Genomic DNA, 20,894 nt, shown 5'->3' with positions numbered 1-20,894 from the left:
TAACAGACTTTTCATTTATAAATGCAAGAATTTACTATGCTACCAATGTGATTCCCAGAGGAAAGAGGTTCTTATCACTTGCTAGGAAAGAAGTTTTGCCTTTGAGATAAACCCTATGGCTATGTCTACAATAGCCCAAAACTTTGAAATAGCCTTGCAAATGGCCATTTCAAAGTTTACGAACAAAGCGCTGAAATACATATTCAGCGTGCCTCATAAGAATGCCAGCAGCTGCGGCACTTAGAAATTGACGTGGCTCACTGCCACGCAGCTCGTCCAGACAGGGCTCTTTTTCGAAAGGACCCCAGAAACTTTGAAATCCCCTTATTCCTATCTGCTATTAGGAAAAAGGGGATTTCGAAGTTGCTGGGGTCCTTTCAAAATGGACCCCCATCTGGACGAGCTGCACAGTGGCGAGCCACATCACTTTTGAAGTGCTGCGGCTGCCAGCATTCTAATGAGGTGCTGAATATGTATTTCAGTGCTTCATTAGTAAACTTCGAAACTTCAGTGCTTCATTAGTAAACATGGCCATTTCAAAATTTTGGGCTAGTGTAGACACAGCTTATCTGATAAGATGCTTTTACATACTTTAATTTCCCTGGCCCTTGTCCATATCCTTTAGTCTCCAGCTTCCTGTAGAAGTTCCTCAGTTTGGCTTCAAAATCTCTTTTATAAGGAGCTGGAGCTCTGGCATTAGCTCGCTGAGTACCTGCAGCAAACAACAAACAGAAAATGAACTGCAGCTATGCAAAGTATCACATTGCAGTTCCTACTGAAAAGACATTTCTTTTCTGACAAAGCATGGGACATGGTTGGTTTCTTTTAAAATCCTAGCTTTAAAGCTGGATAAGAGATGTATGTCTCCACACTTCTTGCAGATTCAAATATTTTTGGTTGCTATTTGTCCAATGACATCAAGGTTTTAGAATTAGTTATAATATGCTGAAGCCAGACAAAACAAAGCAAAACTCGACAACAACCAAAAAACGACACCAAAACCAAATGGGAAAAATAACTTTTGTTCAGCATATGTGCATTTTATGAATACCTGGGTTTAACCACTAAAATAATAACAAAAGAAACCAGCAGTCTCATAGCACTTTAAAGACTAACAAAATAATTTTTTTAATTTTGTGGGACAGACCCACCTCTTCAGATCTATAGCATTTCCAGTCCATACTCCATTATATAGTACACTAAACCTTCAAGTTACAAAGGGGTTGCATTCCTGCAACCCCTGCGTAACTAAAATGTTCACACAAGTTGAAGGCAGCAGCCTGGTTCCCATCTCCCCACTGCTTGTGGGACCTGGGAAATTGACCAGAAATTACTTTGGAAATTATGATGTTAGTCTCTAAATTGACATGACTGCTGTTTTGTTAATACGGCTACTTCTCTGTCACTAAAATGATGTATGCCCATAAAGTTCTTCACTGCCAAGAAGAAAAACAGGTTCCACTGAGCTAAATTAGGGTGTCCTACTCCTGTTATAAGCCTTCTTTCAAAGCACAGAGTTTCTCATTTTGCTGAGGAGAGGATACAGTGGAAAAGTTTACTCACTGAAGTACAAAAAGGAGAAAAAGTATTGGAAGATAGGAAAGACTAAAGAGGTTGTTTTGTCAAGTTAACTGCTGTACTAAGTTTCTTTCAATGACACAAACAGATTAAATTATTTTTTGTTATGTAAGTTTACGGACCAGTTCTTTAAAGAGCTGTGATTAAAACTGAGGCACAAAACATGGCATATCCATATGCGCTTGTATGTACAAGTATTGCAAATTGGGTAAACAAACCACTGATGCTAATGTGACATGGGGGGGTCGCTAACCCACCTCACTCCCAATTCAGCCATGTAGCCAGTTGTATCTAGTATATAGTCCAGTCTAGTAATAAACTTCTCAAGCAACGAACTCCCTCTATTTACTATTCTATAGTAAATTCCTCTATAGACTATTCCACAGCCCCAAAGATTTCACTGTAAGGTGTCCCTCAGATTCAGCCCACATTTAGCTTTTTTATTTTCATTCTCACATCCCTTCATATATCCTTTTGTTTAGCTTTAAATAAATCCTCTCCATCTTGTGGGTCTCGATCACTGAATCATTGAAACACGCATAGTTCAACATACACCTCGGAGACTGAGGTCTCCTCCACCCAGGAAAAAAGTGAAGTTCCTAATTATCCATCTGTGAATAATCTGATGTGCACATGCAATTACATGCACCAATGTCAATGCAAATGTTAATTCTATGCGTGTTCATGTAGGCCTCTACTGTTTAAAAATTTGGCTTTAAAGCTATTACTAAGTATCAGCCAGTATACCACTTTTGTTTTCTCTCCCTATATAAGGCTTACCCTCAGGGTAAGCGCAGGGGGTTTCATTACTGTGGAAGCAATATGCCTAGCCTTCAACTAGGAGAAGATGGAAGAGGAAAAGCAGGCAGTTAGCTCATATTCAGAATAGGAGGAGCTTGTGCTCACTGGATAAGTAGGCTGAGCAATGAAGCAGCTTGTTTGGACATCAGTTAGATGGGTGGGGTAGGCCAGAACTGCTGAAAGATGCTGCACACTAAGTTTCTGGGCAGATGTGGGAGAGATAGAGGGAAACAGTGTTTCATATCAGTCAACAAAGAATATCAGTCATGGGTCCCCAGCAGGCTGACCACCACCAGAGGTTCCAGGGTAAGGTGTGGGGAGCGGCAGAACTGCAACCTAGAAGGGGCAGGGCCAAGGGCAGTCAGCCCTTAGTGCTACCCAGACCACAATGTGTTCCCAATGTCAGCCTTCAGAACCTCACAGAGTAAAGGGGTCCAGTGAAGCTCTGGGCCCTGGGTGCAATTGTCCTCCTTGCCTACTCTGCCTGCAGGCCTGTGGGTCCCCAAAAGAATCTCCTGCCACCAGAAGAATGGTGGACGCAATGACGTGTGAGGAATTAAAGGCCATAAGGAGAGTTTATCAGAAAGCTGTGTCTTTGTAGTCCTTCCCTCGGAAGTAATAATCCACGCCTCATCCTCCGAAGACAGGCAGAACACGCCTGTGTCCTGAAAGTCAAAAGACTGGGTTCTGAGGAAAATATGGCAGATCATCGGAGTTCCAAGAGATATGCGCAGCACATCCCTGGAAAACTAAACCAGACATCAACTGAAGCTGCTGTAATTGTTCATATTTTAAATGAGTAGTTGCAGTGCTTCCTACTGCATATTTCTGAAACATGTAGCCACTTAAATATAAAAAAAAACCTCAAACTGCATTAACTGATGTTTTCCCCATCATTTGTTTACTTGGATGTTATTTTGATGTAGACAGAGGGAGGTATAAGTATGAGTTCACTAAAGAATATCACAAAGCCGTAATTTCTTCTGCACGGTGGTAACAGCCCCCCAAAGAACCTTTGCTTCATGGTTCAAAATGTAACACTAAATTATTTCATCAGCAAATGACAAACTCGCTGCATATCAGATGCAATTGCCAAGAAATTCCTGGGCAATTATAGTAATTATTTCCACCTTGTGAACCAAAAGCGCTGGGGGAGGAGATATGCTGGAATTTCAAACAGATTCTTTTCTTCAAAAGAGATGGAGAGAATAATTTTGTGGCCATCTGTGTCCTTTAAAGGAAGAGCACAGCTGCCGAAGAAATTACTGATCAAAACACTGATTCCATTCCTAGAACAACTGTATCCTCTGCATTCAAAAATCTTCTTCTAATTTGACACCAACAACACTTTAGGATATATGGCTATTAATCTAGTCCTGTAAAGTGAAACATAACATTCACAACAAAGCCAGTGTGTTCAGCCTTATTAGTGTCACTGCAAGAAATTCAAAAGGAAATTAAAAAAATACCACGCTCTTGTTGCACAAAGCATCTACTCTGGCAACACAAGGCACATAGAGCCCCAGTAGGAATGATGCCCTGTTCCAAAGATTTCTCCTCAAAATACCACAGGACTCCAGTCACAAAAAACAAATGACTGGTAGTCCTATTACATGTTTTTTCTATGTATCTTTTTGTGTTTGTTTAAATAGAGATTGCAGTTGTAAGAAAAATGAAACTAAAATGTTCACATTTCAATATTTAGGTCTCATTTCAGCAAACCAATTAAGCACATGTTTAGTGACATCCCTATCCAGAAAGATAATAATTATGTTTTTCATCTTAAACATGTGCTTTAACAACTTTGTGGAATCAGAGTCTTCACTAGGGTGTTCTGGTAGACACACTTCAGAAATGAGAACTGTTAGGGCACAGCCCCTTTGGATCATAAAAAGACTGTCAATTTTGAGGCAGCAATAAGGTGCATGTATACGGGTGCTCATTATTTTCCTTCTTCTGAAGAAATAACAAGAACTTGCGTCTACCCAAATAGTAGTTGCCACTAATCTTGGCAATAACAGCAAAACTAATGTACATTTCACTGCTGTTCAGAATAGTTACCAAGAGTCATGAAAAACTCAGCACAAATTGAACGCATGACATGGAGTAGAGTGGGAAACATGAATGTAGCAGCTGCTTCTATATAGCTAGTGCTCTTTTGCCAAATCTTACTGCTGTACAGGTAATCTCTGATTATACAAATTCTCAGGATATGGCAAAAGCTTTAGATCAGCAATGGGAAACCAAGGTCAATGAGTGGGCAGGGAGAAATTAACGACCACATTCTGTGACCTGCACTGGCTTCTGACTGACACACAAATTCAAGATACTGGTTTGATCTAAGTATCAGAGAGGTAGCAGAGTTAGTCTGTATCTTCAAAAACAACACAAAGGCCTGTGGCACTTCACAGACGAACAGATATTTTGGAGCATAAGCTTTGCCCACAAAAGGTGCCACAGGACCCAAAAGGTGCCACAGGATCTCTTGTTGGTTTGAGCTAGAAAGGACAAATGCTCCAGAGCCTTGCTGTTGTAGAGATTACCTTTCTACCAGCATATCACCACCACTGAGATCAGCTGAAGAGTTCAGGCGGACAGCTGCCCTGCCTAACTGGTAGGGCAGTGGAGGCAAGATGTTTACAGTGAAGAGTCCCCACTGGGTTCAACAGAAGTCAGTTTTTAGATTTTCAGGGCAAACACATGCTACTCCAGGATTTTGAAAATATGGCAGGGATTATTAATTTAGTTGGGGGTGAGTGCAAGACTACTAAAACATGATTCTCTGATAACCTCTCCTTATGGACTTGAATTTTCCACATTTGTTCTTGTCACAGCCTGTATTTTTCCTCTATATTATTCCTGTCCAAAAAATAATACCAGCTATATTTGAAAACATCAGACTGTGGTAAGTGGCCCTCAAAGAAGAAAACAGGCATTGCAACATTTGAAACAATTTAGTCTAAATTAAACAAATTGTTAATCACTATTTAAATATGAATATATAATGTCACTAAGTTCTAAAATAAGCAAGAATTTCCAGACATGTTCACGGTGCACTTTTAAACACATTGTAAGTGACAGCAGACTGATTTTCTATAACTTTTGTCAAACAAACATGCCTATTATCACTCAGCCATCTAGACTTTTCTGCCCCAATGTGACCTTTTTGAAATCAGTTAGAAACAAGTTTTACCAGTCAGAAACAAATCACAAACTTGGGAGTTTGAACAACATTTTTCTTATTGCCAGATCTCACTGTGAGCCCAAGGCAAGTTTCCAGTTTGACAAGTTCAAGCCCTATAACACTGGTTGGCCAGAATGAGAAATAAGGATTAGGCCTTATTTCTGTTGCAACAACACAGTTCTAATCTCAAAGAAACTGAGATGTAATTATGTAAAACAAAATGCAAGTTAACGACAGCAGCATTACTACCATACAATAATGAAAATGTTATTAGGAGTATAGCATTGCGATGAAATGAATACTTTTGGGAATTACAGCAGTTCCTAGCCACTGTTTTCCATGTGCAGTAAAAATAAAATTTTCAGAAGTGCTAAAATGATTTAGGCGCCTCACTCTCATTCATAGTCAATGACACTTGGATTTATAAGTTCCTTGGTCCCATCTTCAGAAGTGATTCAGGAACCTCAGAGCCTCAGACATGTTTTTTGAAAATGTTACCCTTGTTAGTTGTAGGACTATGGTATGAAGCTGCCATACAACTGCTTTACTTCAATTTCTTTGTAATGAGAATCCCCAAACCTATTGAAAAAAAATGTACAGAAGTATTGAGTAAACTTCCCATGCCTCACAAGAAAACAAGAATCTACCTGTCTGGTATACAATAAAACCCTACTTGTTTGGTGTTCCTTGTTAGGAACAAAAATACCACCAATGGATTTTTTTTTCATCATTCCATTCGAAATACATTTCAAACAATGTTTTTAAAATAAATGTTAGTGCACGTAAAGGATGCTACACTGACAACTTCACAGTCTATTCTAATTCACGCTGTACAGACAATGACAGTGCAAGCTACAGCACACTTGCCAAGAGCCTGAACTGGAAAGATCATCTCTCAGGGTGACAGGGTGTTTTAGTCTTCGTGCTTTTGTTGTGAAGTCAATGCAACTACTCACATGCTTAAAATTAAGCAGGGTTTAAGAGCTTTGCTGGATCAGGACCTCAATCCTCGACTACTTGGGTGACAATGCTTAAAAGGGTGGCGATTACCACCACTTTCAGTCATGGATTTTGTGGTGATGAACCCTACCAAAACTGGACTGAGGACACCAAATTATTTCAAAATGCCACCAAGACAAAAGAGATTGTAAACAAACTCTCAAACCCCTGAGATCAGATCAGCCTTGCTATAACTTCTCATAAACATGGGTCTTTTAGATACTAGTTACAGACTAAAGAGCAAAAAACAAGGAAAATAACTTCCATACATATAGCTGTATGTTCCTACTGAATATGAAAATGAGACTACACTGTTCAGAATTGATGAGTAAATAATAATGTTACATGTACATTATTTGCATATGTTTATTGTGTAGCATCAACCTCTGTTGGACAAAGTGGAATCTCATCATCTCACTATGATCCCATCTTCTGGAAAGACTCATATCTTACAAAAAAGGCTCTTCTGAGAAACACTGTGCAGAACTGAAGCTGTCAATACGATGAAGTAATTACAGACAAAAGTTGTCCACCAAAGAATTCCTTTACTGCTTTTTTCAGAGGGTAAAATCCTGGTTTTAGTGAAGATAATAAGAGTTTGTTACTGATTCACCAAAATCTGGATTTAGTCCATGCTAGGTGTCTGGAATTGTTCCCTAAAGATCCCATTGTAAACTTCAACATGATTTACCTGGAGAGTTCTGAGGCGAGGATACTGGAGAGCCTCTTGGGGACTGGCAATAACTGGGATGAAGTAAGGCATGTGGTGGAACGTATGACATTATTTCTTCTTCAAACAAACTGGTGAAAAGAGTGAATAGGAGAAGTCAGAAGATGTTTAACTGAGCCAAGGATATGTTCTCCCTTCTAGCAGTAGATGTGGCCCTCTGAGGCAGTCTGATTTTTTGCAAATCACTCACCAATTTCCCATGCACATGGTCAGAATGCAAAGCAGGTCTGTTGGCCTTCTTTTAATGTCATCACTGTATAACAAGAACTGTAATCTTGCAAGTGACTGGGAAATCACAGTTGCTAATTTTCAGTGTGACATCTCAGTGTGATGGCCCTTCCCCCCCACCCCCAAAACTAAGTTCCATGTACTTACTGAAACTATTATAAGTTGTACTGTTTTATACTTTGGCTCATACATTTTCTCTGCCAACTCACCCTTAATATTCATGGCATTTGCCTGTACAAAGATTTATAACACTGGACATAGGAACAGAGCCAAATACTCTAAACTTCTGGTATAATCAATGTCTGAATTGGCTTAGTGAATTGAACAGTACACTCTTTAGTCTATTAGGAATTAACGCATAACTTATTCTTACTTAACACTTCACCCAAAGAGAAGGATGTATCACACATAGGTTGCGTCTACACTGCCCCTCCCTTTCAGAAGGGGCATGTAAATCCAGTGGATCAAAAATGCTCATTTGCATAATAGCAGCCACTTGCTGTGTCCAAAGTGCTGCTTTTGAAATGCAGAATAGCTGTGTAGATGGGGTTCCTTCAAAAGGAAGCTCCACTTTCAAAAGCACCCTTCTTCCTGAAAAAAATCTTTATTTTCATTTGTTAGGATGTACAATATCCCACTGTCATGTGGTTTTCGCATTTCTGAGTGATTTACTAATCTAACTGATTAAAATAAAACAGATTTCATATCAGATCTATTCGTTACAGATACCTGCAATAATTCTTTATGTATGTTTACGCAGGTAGGGTTGGAATGGATATTTACCGGTAATATTTTTGCACTCCTTAAAAATAGTCTGAAGAATACAATATTTTTTCATGTAGAAAAGTTGAACTAATCTTTTCAACTACGAACAAAATCTGAAAAGACTGGTTCATTCTGGGAATAAACTAAGAACCTAATTTGGGCTTAAATTATCAAGATAAAACTAGAATTGCACAGCATATAGCCTAATGGTAGGTTTAGAAGCTTAAAGTGAAAGCTGTGCTTTATTGATAGATGGGAGAACACAATTTTACAATTTGTGCAGTGTTCTCAAGCACTAAAAAAATTCTCACACTGAGTGCAGTGAAGACAAGTATGAATGAAGTGGCCCAGTCTTGCTCCTGCTAGAACATTTTATGTCTTTCCTGTTATCAGAAATCAGGTGTCCATGATAACACCCAATAGCTAACATACCAAACAACTCAGCCCCGAGTAGTGGGTTCTGAGGCTCTTGGGAAACAATGGAAACATAGAAATCATGTATTATGTATGTATTTCCTGAATACAATGATTATTATGGGTACTGAAAAGAGGTGTAATAACAGATCAAACCTGTTTATTAGTTAAGCTAATAGAAAATCATTGTAAATATATGATTTTAACAAGTGTGTTACATGAAATGAAATCTGATAAATTATATAGAAGTTACAGAGGGAGAGGTGTAGGCTGGATATTGGGAAAAACTATTTCACCAGGAGGTTGGTGAAGCACTGGAATGTGTTACCGAGACAGGTGGTGGAATCTCCATCCCGAGAGGTTTTTAAGTCCCAGCTTGACCTAGTCCTGGCTGGGATGATTTAGTTGGGGTTGATCCTGCTTTAGGCAGGGGGCTGGAATCAGTGACCTCCTGGGGTCCCTTCCAGCCTTAGGATTCTATGATACGGAGGTTGAACCACTCTACGCTGGCACCCTCGGGACCTGACCCAGGCCAAACCAGAGAATTTGACAAACCGCAGGAGGTCAGTATTGTCTAGCAGCATTTCCAACAGTTCAACTGCTTATGGGCTCTTACAAGACATTAAGAGGTAAATCAGAGCTAAATAAGAGCACAGGACACTGAGAGCCAGGACTGGAGGCTGTAAACAAACTTTAAGGGACCATGGAAAACATAGCCCGATGTCCACTTATTTTGGGTGTAGTCAAAAATTAAGACAGATGCTGGCTGTTGATGGACCACAGATTGACAAAATAGAGAGGTTCAACATATACTTTTTTTTCTGTACACTTTATGGGAGCATTGCGTGTCTCTCTGAAATTTTAAATTATGAGTAATCTACAAAAGGGAGAGATCAATTATAGTATTCAATTGTTATATTTCCATTGTAAGAATTACTTGGATTCTTAGGTACCAGCAGAATTTACAGATGAACAGAAGAACACATTCAAGCAGCAATGATAAAATGACTTACAGCATGTCCACTTAATCAGAAATAAAACAAAACTCATTTTTCCTCTGTAAAACCTATGATGTCTTCCTATAGTTTTGTCGTCTCTTCCCTTTAATTTTCTTTAAATAGCATCACCACAGTTTCAGACCAAGATGTCAATACCTTTAAATTAATTCACAGATTTTAAGGGCAAAAGGGACAATTATGTTCATACAATTTAATCCCAAATGATAATTATAATTATATTTAAATACCAATACTTTATAATTTAGATTATTTTAATAATACAACAAGAAGTCCTGTGGTACCTTATAGACTAACAGGTATTTGGAGTATAAGCTTTCGTGGGCAAATAATTTTTCCTACAGACATACTTACTAGATTTTCCCTATCACACTTATTCCCTGAATGAGCAAACAAAGCATTGGGTATGAAAAAAATGCTCTAGTCTCAGCTGCCTGTTTTTCTGGGTATGAAGTGTTGTAGCTATACTAGTCCCAGGATTAGAAAGGTGTTGGGCTAACTTCTGTTGGTGAGAGAGACAAGTGTTTGAGTTTACGCAGGTATGAAGACTTAAAGAAGAGCTGCAGTATTATACTCTTTTATCCCTTCCCTTCCTGCAGGGATAATCACCTTTCTGCACCACTATGAAAAATATTAGCAGGAATAACGCAACTAGCATCTGGAATCTGAACACTGGGAAAAACAAGAGACTGAATACTCTATTGCAGTGCCCCCCTCCCCCCTCTGCAATTCTGAGAACTAAAGGGGAGACATTTAGGTCACGCAGTACACAAAATACATGGAAAGGCATTTCACCAGCTGTTCACAGCATAGTCAAACACACCCATTATGAAACATTGCTACCTACCTTAGTAGCATAACAAGGTCAGCATCACTGGATAGACGCACGAGTCCAGGTGTTCCCTCTGTCCGGATAAACTGGATCTTCTCCCTGTTTAAGCAAAGAAAGAGTTCCAAAGCACCTTTTGAAAATAAGGTACCAACATACACCAGGACAAGAAGAAAAAGCGCTGGGTATATCAAGAAGATCTCAGAGTTATGCCCCTGCATTTCAGGAAACATTTTTCTCCCCAACACACCATGTCCATGTGAGCAATAGAATCTCACACCAAAAAAACCTGATTTGTTCAGAAGAATGATTCTCCTTTTTCCCTCATCTGTAAGATACTCAGGCTGCTTCAGGTAACACAGCTATTCAACCAATAAAAATCAGTTCCTCAAGTTAATATCAGTTGTGGCCCTGAATTCAAAGCAGCAAACACCTCGGGGGAGGACATTGACATTCTGAATGTGAACTGCTTGAAGTAGTACTCTCCTCCCCACACCTTCAGTACAAATTCAAGCTGTATGATGGTCATTCATGATTTTTATAGCATGTTTTATGCACAATACTGAACTAACAGATCTTCCAGAAAGACCTTCAGTTGTGGTGTGTGAACATCTCTCTCTCTCTTCTCAGCCTCCTCTTGCATGCGCTCCCACACACAAACTTTCCCCTCCCCCACACCTCTCACTTCATGTTTATAACTATTCTGGAGTCTGTGTATATCCTACATGCATAGTGATTTTTAGGCTGTACTCTGATTAAATCTCCAGATGCATCTATCTTTGAATAAAAATCAAATACTGGGAGGTGGATGAGTCAAGTCTATTTGTTACTTAACTGCAACAGTCAGAAGAATAAGACACATGTGAAATTACACCCCACTATACCAGTGAAATCTGTTGCACTCTGGTATAAGAGTGCACCACGGGCTTCTCCTTGAAAGTGAGTGATTCACCATGTTATTGAAGGGATGTGCTGATTCCATGCATTCCCACCAGCCTTTGCTATACAGAAAATTGGCAAGGAAATCTCTCAGTGGTTACAGCACTGGCCCTGTAAACTCTGGGTTGCGAAGTGCATCCTTGAAGGAGCCTTTCAAGGGTCTGGGGCAGGTTAGATTTAAAAAAAAAAAAATGACAGGGAGAGGCAATGCTATGCTTTCAGGAGACTGGACTCGATGACCTCTTGAGGTCCTTCCAGCTCTATGATTGATATATAGATCACCACAGCCCCAAAAGTGGCTCTCTATGGACCCCTGCAGGAAGAGAAGCTGAAGATGAAAGGAAGTGGGGAGCATCAATAAGAGGAAACAAGGGCAGTGATCTAAGCAGGGAGATGGAAAGGTCATTCAGCCAAATGCTGAAATCATTTGGGAACACCTCAGGCAGGATGGAAGATGACACGAGCTTGAACTGAAGTAAAAGTTTGGCACTCAAACTCAAAAGAGGAGAAGCTGTTCTTAAGAGAAGGGGAAAGATGATTCTACAAATATAGGAGACAGCCAGATTTAAGTGAAGGCCAAAGAAACAGAAGGGCAGACAAGGGAGCTAAAAACAGTTGAGAGAGACATACACACAGCTGCTGAGACAAAGGGGAAAAGAACATGATAACAAAGCTAGGTGTTTTAAATATAGAATGTGAAAAAAGGAGAAGGGATTGAGGATCGGCAAACATGATTAAGGGGTACAGGCGAAGGTCCTGAAGTGTCAAGTTGTGAGGCAGAGGAGAAAGGAAAGTAGACGTGTTTGGGAGCAGATGACTTATGAGTGCAAGCAGCAAAGGTGGGAGGAACTAGTCTGGAGGTGGCAGGAAACAAAATGAAGTAGTGTTCACAGGACCAGAAATGGGGAGGAAGAGGACAAGTTGGTAAAGGGTTGTGGTGAGGCGATGAAAGAGGAAGATGAGAGCACTGGAGATGCAGAGAAGGGAAAATAAGATGAAGTCACAGCAGCAGCAGCAACACTAGAAGTCAGCTCAGAAATGTATTGTAAAACAGTGAAATCCTGGCCTTCTGGGAACAGGAATTTTAATCATTAACTTCAGTGGGGCTGGGCCTTTAGAAACAGCAAGAGTGAAAGCATGTGTGGACATGTTTAAAAAAACATCACAATACAATCAGCCACTGCTGAACCTTCAGCGTCCAAGAGCTATCACTTCCTCAGAGATTCAACAGTGCAAACTTTCCATCAATAAGCCAGAGCATTTCAGATGCACACACACACACAAAAAAAAAAAGCCACAAAGAGAAGACATTCAAACCACAAGAGCTGTTGCCTCCTACTACAACAAATGATTTGCCTTAAAACTAGTCATCAAAAGCCCCACCTAAAGCAAAAACACCAGGGAAAATACATAAAATGCAGTTTGAGCCCTCCACGTATATTAGGGAAACACCAGAGAACGACCAGCAATGACCTCCAACTAGTCAGTTGTAGGACTGGATGTAATTTATAATCCCTAACAATAGAGAAGTGAAAAACAACAACATGCCTTGTTATTTACTTACCGTTGAGCTGCGTGCACATGTATTAAAACAAAAAGGTACTCCAAGATCCAATGTATTTTGAACTTCCATAATATTTTAAACACAACAAATAAATACACCAGTCACAGGAGGAATGCATACTGACCCTACACACACTATTAATCCTCACCCTCACATAAGCCATAATTCAGCAAGGTAATTAGGCAGGTGCCTACCTAAGTGACTACAGTAACACTACTCTGTTACATGCTTCAAAGGAGGCACATGTTCAAATATCTGCTGAATCAGGGCCTTAAAGAGCTAAGAAAAGAGTGGCACCTGTATAAATACACACAGTGATCTGATAGAATCGCAGTTTTAAAGACTTTTTGAGCATGGGCTATGGAGTGAAGAAAGGCAGCTTATTCTTGACCACACATCATAACTCTGAGGAGTGGGAGAGCAAAGATCTGGCAATGCAGTGTACCATCTCAAACCAACTAGACTGAACAACACATCATGGGCCTTTGTTCCATAAAATCTTCAATCCCTGTGCAAAGGCAAATAAGAGAGTCAGATATATGTCTTCAATCTAGTTGCTATCAGCTGTACCTTGTACAAGCTGTACCTCATGATCATTGGAGCCCATATCTAACATTTTTTTCTCCCTTTGATCTATACTTTTAAGCCATAAATGAACTGATCCTGATAAGTCCCAGTTGCCAGTTTGTTCTGATGCCAGGATCCAGGGACCAAGATTGTACAAGAAGCAAAATCTAATAACAGCAATGATCCTTTGAACAATGTCTGATTTACTAACTGAGAAAAGTAGAGCAAAAATTAAGGAGAAAATTGACATTGGGGCTGTTGCTATTGGAGCCACTGAAGCCAAGAACCTCATGGGGGACAAAACCATCAGATTATGGTTTTATTACGTGGTGTATTAGCTTATTCACACATTGAACACAATCCAAAAGAGACTAGTCTTCTGCATTAAGGTTTGGGTACAAACAGAAAACACTTTGACAGGAAGTTTTAATTTTCCTCCTTCTCTCAGTATTCTGGAAAACATGAATTCTGTTGGTATTTGATTTCAGGGTTGTCAATCAGGACATATTCAGGAGATAAATCAGTCACTAGTCAACTTGTTAAGACAAGAAGCTAAGGGAAACTGCAAAACAAGATAGCTGGCTGTGCTCTGAGAAGTTGCTGGCCATGCAGGAAGCAGGGTCGCTAAGAGTATGTCTACACCATGATCAGAGGTTTGACAGCTGAACGTGCAGACATACTTGAACCAGCTTTTATATACCTACTTCAAACATCAACAACAGTGAAGCTGCAGCTTCATGGTCATAAGCACAGGCCAGCCACTCAAGTGCACAGCCTGTGCTACTAAGGCATCTCTGCTAGTTACTACAGCTACACTTGGTGCAGTCAGTACTCTAATCGCTATGCAGTCATACTCTATGCATCACTACGGAAAGAAGATGACACGTAAGTAGCATTAGCTGTTGAGCCAGCACATACTAAACAGGCTCTGAGAACATGTGAGACACTAACTCTTGGAAGTGGGAGCTATGCATTAGCAGCCACTTCTGTACAATGAGATTAACATCTATGTAACTACCCTACTGAGAGATGTGCAGCAAAAGAACTAACACATTTTTCAATAGTAGTGTCCTTGAGATAGTTCTGGACACACATAGTCTAATTCCCATATTAATGGGGAGTTAGTTTTACAACTAAGCAACATATACTTTAATTATGAAATAGGACCTTATTTTCAGGTCCATCCTTTAATGTGTTAAGAGCTTAATTACATGCTTAATTTATATGTTAATAATCCAGATAGCATCAGAGGGACTACTCATGCTCTTAAAATTAAGTACATGTAGAAGAAGGGCTTAGTTACCTTGTGTTGACCCTCTGCAAAGGGGTGAATTTCACCTTCAGTTATATTCTACCCGTGTCACATAATACAGGTTGTACCTCTAAAACCCGGGATCCTCTGGTCCAGCAACAGCTGTGGTCCTACCATGTATGTTCCCAGATCAGAGAACCCCAAGCCAGATCCTAGCAGTGGCACAGCAGTTGGGGTTGGGGCCCTCAGTGGCAGTCATTGAGCAGCAGCCAGGGCACGAGCTCTTGGCAGTGAGGGCACTGCAGGGGCCGCAAAGCCACAGCTGGGGCCATAGCCCTTGGTGATGGGGCTACATCGGGGGCTGGAGCCTGCAGTCGGCAGCTACAGGGCTGAGCCAGAGCCTGGGCAGGAGGCTGCAGCAGGCAGTAACCATGCCAGAGTTGCAATTGGGATGGAGGTGGGCTGGCGGCTGGGGAACCCCTGGCCCAGCAAATCCTCTTGTTTGGGATTTGTCAGGCCCTCAGGGTGCTGGACCTGCAAACTCCAACCTGTACTATGATCACCCTACATAAAACATATTTCATAACATACAATGCATCAATGGGGGTATGCCTGAACTGTATTAGTTTGTTCCGAAACCATCTGTGAAACACTAAAAATGTGCAACTCTAAAGAATGATAAATGGATATTGTGGCTTGAAACTACCCAAGAAAAGCAAGGCCAGATTCAAGTTTAGGAAGAACTCTGCAGTATACCAAGAAAGCAAGTGATCTGCCATGTTTTCTTCAATTCTGCAAACTTTGCCAGAAAAAAAAAAGGAGAATGCTAATTAATGGTATGTTCTGAAATAGGACTGTTAGCTGAAAGTAAAGCTGGAGAATAAAATCAACATCATTACCTGAGCGAATGATTCCTGGTAAGATCGGGTTGACGTTCTTGTAGAATTTCAAAGATATTGGGCTGTCTCAGAAATGCAACAATCTTGTCATTGTAGGCTACAAGTGGCAACAGAAAAAACCTAACTGAAAATACGTACATTTGAAAAAATGGCATTATATTCCTGTAACTTCTCAATAATTATGGTAACTGAATTATGTCTACATTCAGAATCTATTTATTCACTACATTAGCACAGTTTTTTCATTATATTCTTAGCCTAAAGGCTGGTTGCCACTAAAACTGGTTTTTGGATTTGGATATACATAGCATGTTTTAATTTAAAATAAAACATTACGCTTGTCTACACTTGCCCCCATCTTCAAAGGGGGCACGTTAAACAGGGCGACAGGAGATTACTAATGAAGTGCTGTGGTGAATACGCAGCACTTCTTTAGACTAATTCTCCCCCGCGGCAACTTCAAAGCTTCAAACTTCGAAGTGCCGGCATGTGTGTAGCCGTGGGCACTTCAAAGTGCCCCTGCTATTTTGAAGTCCCTTTACTCCTCACAACTTTGGACTCTCGGCTGCCCTCCACTCATAAGAAACAGGAAGCTGACTGGTGCTACTGTGCTGGCCAGGTTCCTGGCTCCCCTAAGTTATGTGAAATTTTACTTACAAAGGGTTACACAAGAATGCAACCTCCACGTAAGTTGGGGGTCTATGGTATTGAAATGTGGTTGGTAGTGGCCATCTTTTTATTTATGTATTTATTTTTACTATCTGTATTATCACAAAGAAAAAGAATACGCAACATAACACATTCAGGTTGAGTCTCCCTAATCCAGCACTCTCTTGCATGGCAACATCCATGGTTCAACACGATTTTTGTTAGCCAGATATCCACGAATCACAGTTGTGGCCAAGTTTTCTATGGTCCCATAAAGTTTGTTGATTGCCACCAGTTGTGGCTCACAGTGTTCTGTGTTGTTAGTTAGCTCTAATTTGCCCCCAAATGTCTTCTCAGAGCCCAGTAAGCAGTGGAAGTGTTGGTAGTGCAGATAGAAAATATTGACCTCTTCTGGTTCAGCAAACTCTCTCATTTGGCACTCATCAGGTCCCAAGAATTCAGGACTAGAGAGATTCAACCTGTATTTTATATTTATTGGAGTCTCTAAAGTGGGTCTATCTACCAAGTGAGGGCCCATTCTGAGAGTTTATGCTTATTCCATTTTCAGTTATTAAACATCAATTAAAAGTGTCTTTGTTAAAAACATCACCAAACGCTGAACCTTAATAGTATGCCCATGAAAGGAATTCAAATTCATAGGGACTGTCAAGTAACTGTGCCACGGAATGAAGATCCACAGTCGAGCAAATTAATCAATCATGATTTTTTGCACAATGCCTGATAATTCAGAGCACTAAATTATTTTCTTAGAGGCACGGATGTCAAAGGACTTTTATGTGTGTAACTGAGTACAAAATATAAGCAACTGACCAGTTCTGAGGTGACTCACACCTATGAAGCCCTCTGAAATATTTCCATTGAAATATATGGGACCACACAGTGTCCAGGTCAATAAAGAGTCAGGCCCTATATTTGCAACTCTTCTAATTATTACGAATTACTCTAATTATGAAGACAACATTCGATTCCATGATAGAGAGTAAAGAGACTGATGATGGATAGAATTAGCCATAACATACTGTAAATGAAAAATACCCCCACCTGCAAATGCACACTGACATGCACAGTGAACATACCCACTGGAACCATATCCTGGTACTGAGCCCTGCTGACTGTATTAAATGTGCTGGATGGTCTTGGTAGAACTGGTGGTCCTGAATGACGGGAGTCCTCTCCTACCTGAAAAAGTACAGTATTAATTATGGGCAGCACGAAATGAAAAAGAACCTTATTTATTTTAGCCCAGATCTAACAATCCTCATGCTGACTAGTAAAATCACTAGTATCCACTCCCTCTCTCTCTCAGCTGCGTGGACTCCGTGGGGCACACGTGAGTAGAATCACTACAGTGTAAAGACAAACTTAGTTTGTATCACCAAAGAGAGCTGATAAGACTCTGAGTTCACACAGGAAGCAACGTATTACTGAACAGAATTACTTTTCACCAAAGAAAAGCAACATTTTAAAGTGATTCCTAATAACGACCATAAAATTAGAGCAATGTCTTCAATGTTTTAGCTTTTGTTGGCTTGAACTTGTTGCACACACTGCTATTCTTTTTTGCTTTTCTTCACTTCTATGCCACTTGTTCAGACTGCTTTGCATCACACTGAGCCACTGTGTGTACCATTGAACCTCTCCATGCAAAGATACTGCACATGACTGTATTCTCATGTTCTCAGTCCCTTAGACCAAAGATTATCAGTGCTGCTTCACAGTGCTGTGTCATGTCTCTAGACAATTAAGGACTAAAAGTCCTGAGTTTCTCCCCAGTTTTTGCACTCTCTGAATAGTACTTTCCTTTCCGCGAAAAGGAAAGACCATGTCCTTTGGAGATATTGAATTGCTGGAAATTGCAAAGTTGAGTGTTGTTCACTTCAGCTCGATGTTTAAGTTCCTCTTCTGAGCAAAAGAATTTCTTTATTTTTTTAGGGGTTCTCAATCTAAAATGAGACCACCATGGGTAGGAAGAAGGAATGGAAAGGGTGCTGGGCTGACAAAAAAAATAAAGATTATAATGAGAAATTTGTGAGTTGGGTTCCACCACTGAAAATAACCAAATGGTACAGGGGTCAGGGAACAGTGGGATAGGTTCCCACAATACACTGTTGCAAAAGCCTATTTAAGCTACTTGCGTGTGGCAGCAATAAGGTGATTTTGTGGGGACCATATGGGAAGAAATTGAATTGATAAAAAAAACACAGCATTAATAAATCAATTTTAATACGTTTGATTTTAGCTCATAGTGCAGATGCAGTCCTATTGTTTGGTGAAGAAATCTGTATTCAAGAGCCCTCCTGTGGTTTGATAGGGTTACTGACATTTACCTGCAGCAGATAAAAACCTATCAGACTATTAGCATAATCAAACCAGGTCTTTCCTTGTACAGTAAAGGCCACCATTGACTTTCAAAAGTCAAGAATGTCTTTTGTTTATAGGTGGGTATCAAACAAGGCAGAGCCATTAAACTAGTGGACAAAGTAATATTTGAATGGACTGATGTGAAAACTGGATGATCCTGAAATCCTTGATAGCTAAGTAACAAGAGGTGCAGTTCAGACTTACCTCCCCAGCACTGTGGCTGCGCTGTCTGGTTAAGTGCTGCCGATGCACTAATGCACTAGTGGGCCTGCTACTCTGCAAGGGAAGCCGTGGGTCAATGAAGGTGGTAGTGCGGGAGTTGTGGTCAACAAAAAAAGCCTAGAGGAGAGAAAAGAAGATTTCAGAGTCAACATTCATTGTGATTTAAGGACCTTCCTGCAGAAAGTACAGGAAAGTGTGCCTGAATTCAAGCACAGACAGCTCTGTGCTGCCTTGCAATTTTGTGAAATTGCCTCACTATGCTTCAGTTTCTCTGTCTCACAGGAAACTTATGGTGCATTAATGTTTATACAGTATTTTACCCAAGCAGCGACATAAAAATACCAAGGCAGAACATGATTGTTCTTAAGAGGACGTGAATGTCTAACATACATTATGTCAACACATTTACTAGTTAATTTCATCTATATGCATCTCAATGGAAGTCACATAGTGGCAATGACACTGCCCTTTAAAAATTTACTTACTATAGCTTTGTAAATATAGATGGGTGTGCACATGTCAAGCATATGATTAGGTACTAGGACACACCGTGATTATAGGTTAAAAGGCGTGATCACTATCCTTTTGCTCTAGCTATTCTATGTAGGGCAACGTACAGAGTCGATCAGGGCCACAGAGATTGCCCAAAACATTTTAAAAAGGGAATTCAAGGCAGGCCCAGTGGTTTCCTGGGATAAGAAAAAATGACAAGTATTGGCTGAGTAGCCATTTGCTGAGACAAGGCTGAAAGATCCTGGGTCCTAAAACCAAAAAACCTTCAAGCTGCAATACAGCAATAGAGCAAAACCAAAACCAAACAAAAAACCAGTCAGAAAAACACACACACACACAAAACAGCCCTCTCTGTTTCAGGACATTTAAACTTGTTCCAGTTTTAGTGTCATGGGGTTTTAGACCCTGAAGGAAATGCGTGTAACTATAGAGGGAGAAGGATATTTAGACGGAGCATCCACTCTGATGACCCAACGGCAGGTATATAGACTTCTGAGGGAAGCAGTCTTTCCTATCTACTCAATGTTGTTTCCTGGCCAGGAGCACAAGCTTCTGCTTTGCAGTTCTGACAGGATGCCTATGTTCATGCTTCAGCCCCTGCCGCTGGTTCTGGGTGCACATCTATTCAGCTTGCTCTGCTCTAGATCATGCTTCTTTCCACACTAATCATCCTCAGGCTCCAACCTGCCTGTGCTCTTGCCCAGTTGGCTGCCCCATAATTCTTACAGCCTTCTCCTCAGCTGGGTATTTTGGCTGTTAAGGTGAAAAAAGGTTACTTATCTTCTTGTAAGTGTTGCTCTTCAAGATGTCCTGCACACATCCATTCCTTTGTGCGTATGCGGGTATGGAGGAAGTCTCATGTACCAATGCCAGAGAGTTTTCCTGAGCAGTATCTGAGACGGTAAACCTGGCTTCACCACTGTGCCTGGATCCAAAGCCATAAAGGGTGGAACCCCTCCCTCACTCACCTTCACTTCCTTTGCAGGCAAATCACATAAGGATAAACTTAGATGTGCCAGGGAAGACGTAGGTCACAGAATGGCTATATGCAACATACGTTGAAGAGCAACTGTTACAAGAAGCAGAGGTGTAGCTATGTTAGTCTATTGCAGCAAAAGCAACAGGGAGTCTGGTGGCATCTTAAAGACTAACAAATTTATTTGGGCATAAGTTTTGTAGGCTGGTGCCCACTTCATTAGATGCATGAAGTTGGAAGTACAGTTTGGCAGGGACACACACACACAGGAGTGTTACATTAATAAGTGGAGGACCAGTGCTAAGTGGGCCAATTCAATCCAAGTGGATGTGGTCCACTCCCAACAGTTGATGAGAAGGTGTGAATACCAAAAGGGGGAAATTAGTTT

General features: G+C 40.5%; 1 protein-coding gene across 4 annotated transcripts in view; it reads right to left on the bottom strand.

Annotated features, from left to right (window-relative positions):
* The window catches only part of HECW2 (HECT, C2 and WW domain containing E3 ubiquitin protein ligase 2), a 250,554-nt gene that overhangs the window by 35,007 nt on the left and 194,653 nt on the right, over window positions 1–20,894 (bottom strand). For all 4 annotated transcript variants that reach the window (XM_075002118.1, XM_075002120.1, XM_075002119.1 and 1 more), the window contains 6 exons: window positions 19,000–19,134; window positions 17,511–17,613; window positions 15,766–15,862; window positions 10,563–10,646; window positions 7,254–7,363; window positions 592–712 (listed from right to left, as the gene is read on the bottom strand). In XM_075002118.1, coding sequence (XP_074858219.1) covers window positions 592–712; window positions 7,254–7,363; window positions 10,563–10,646; window positions 15,766–15,862; window positions 17,511–17,613; window positions 19,000–19,134 — 650 coding nt within the window. The remainder of the gene's footprint in view (window positions 1–591; window positions 713–7,253; window positions 7,364–10,562; window positions 10,647–15,765; window positions 15,863–17,510; window positions 17,614–18,999; window positions 19,135–20,894) is intronic.

The sequence above is a fragment of the Carettochelys insculpta genome, chromosome 8 (assembly GCF_033958435.1).
Source record: "Carettochelys insculpta isolate YL-2023 chromosome 8, ASM3395843v1, whole genome shotgun sequence".
NCBI classification, from domain to species: Eukaryota; Metazoa; Chordata; order Testudines; family Carettochelyidae; genus Carettochelys; species Carettochelys insculpta.
The sequence above is the reverse complement of the archived record's forward strand: the minus strand, read 5'-3'. Positions and strand labels throughout refer to the sequence as shown.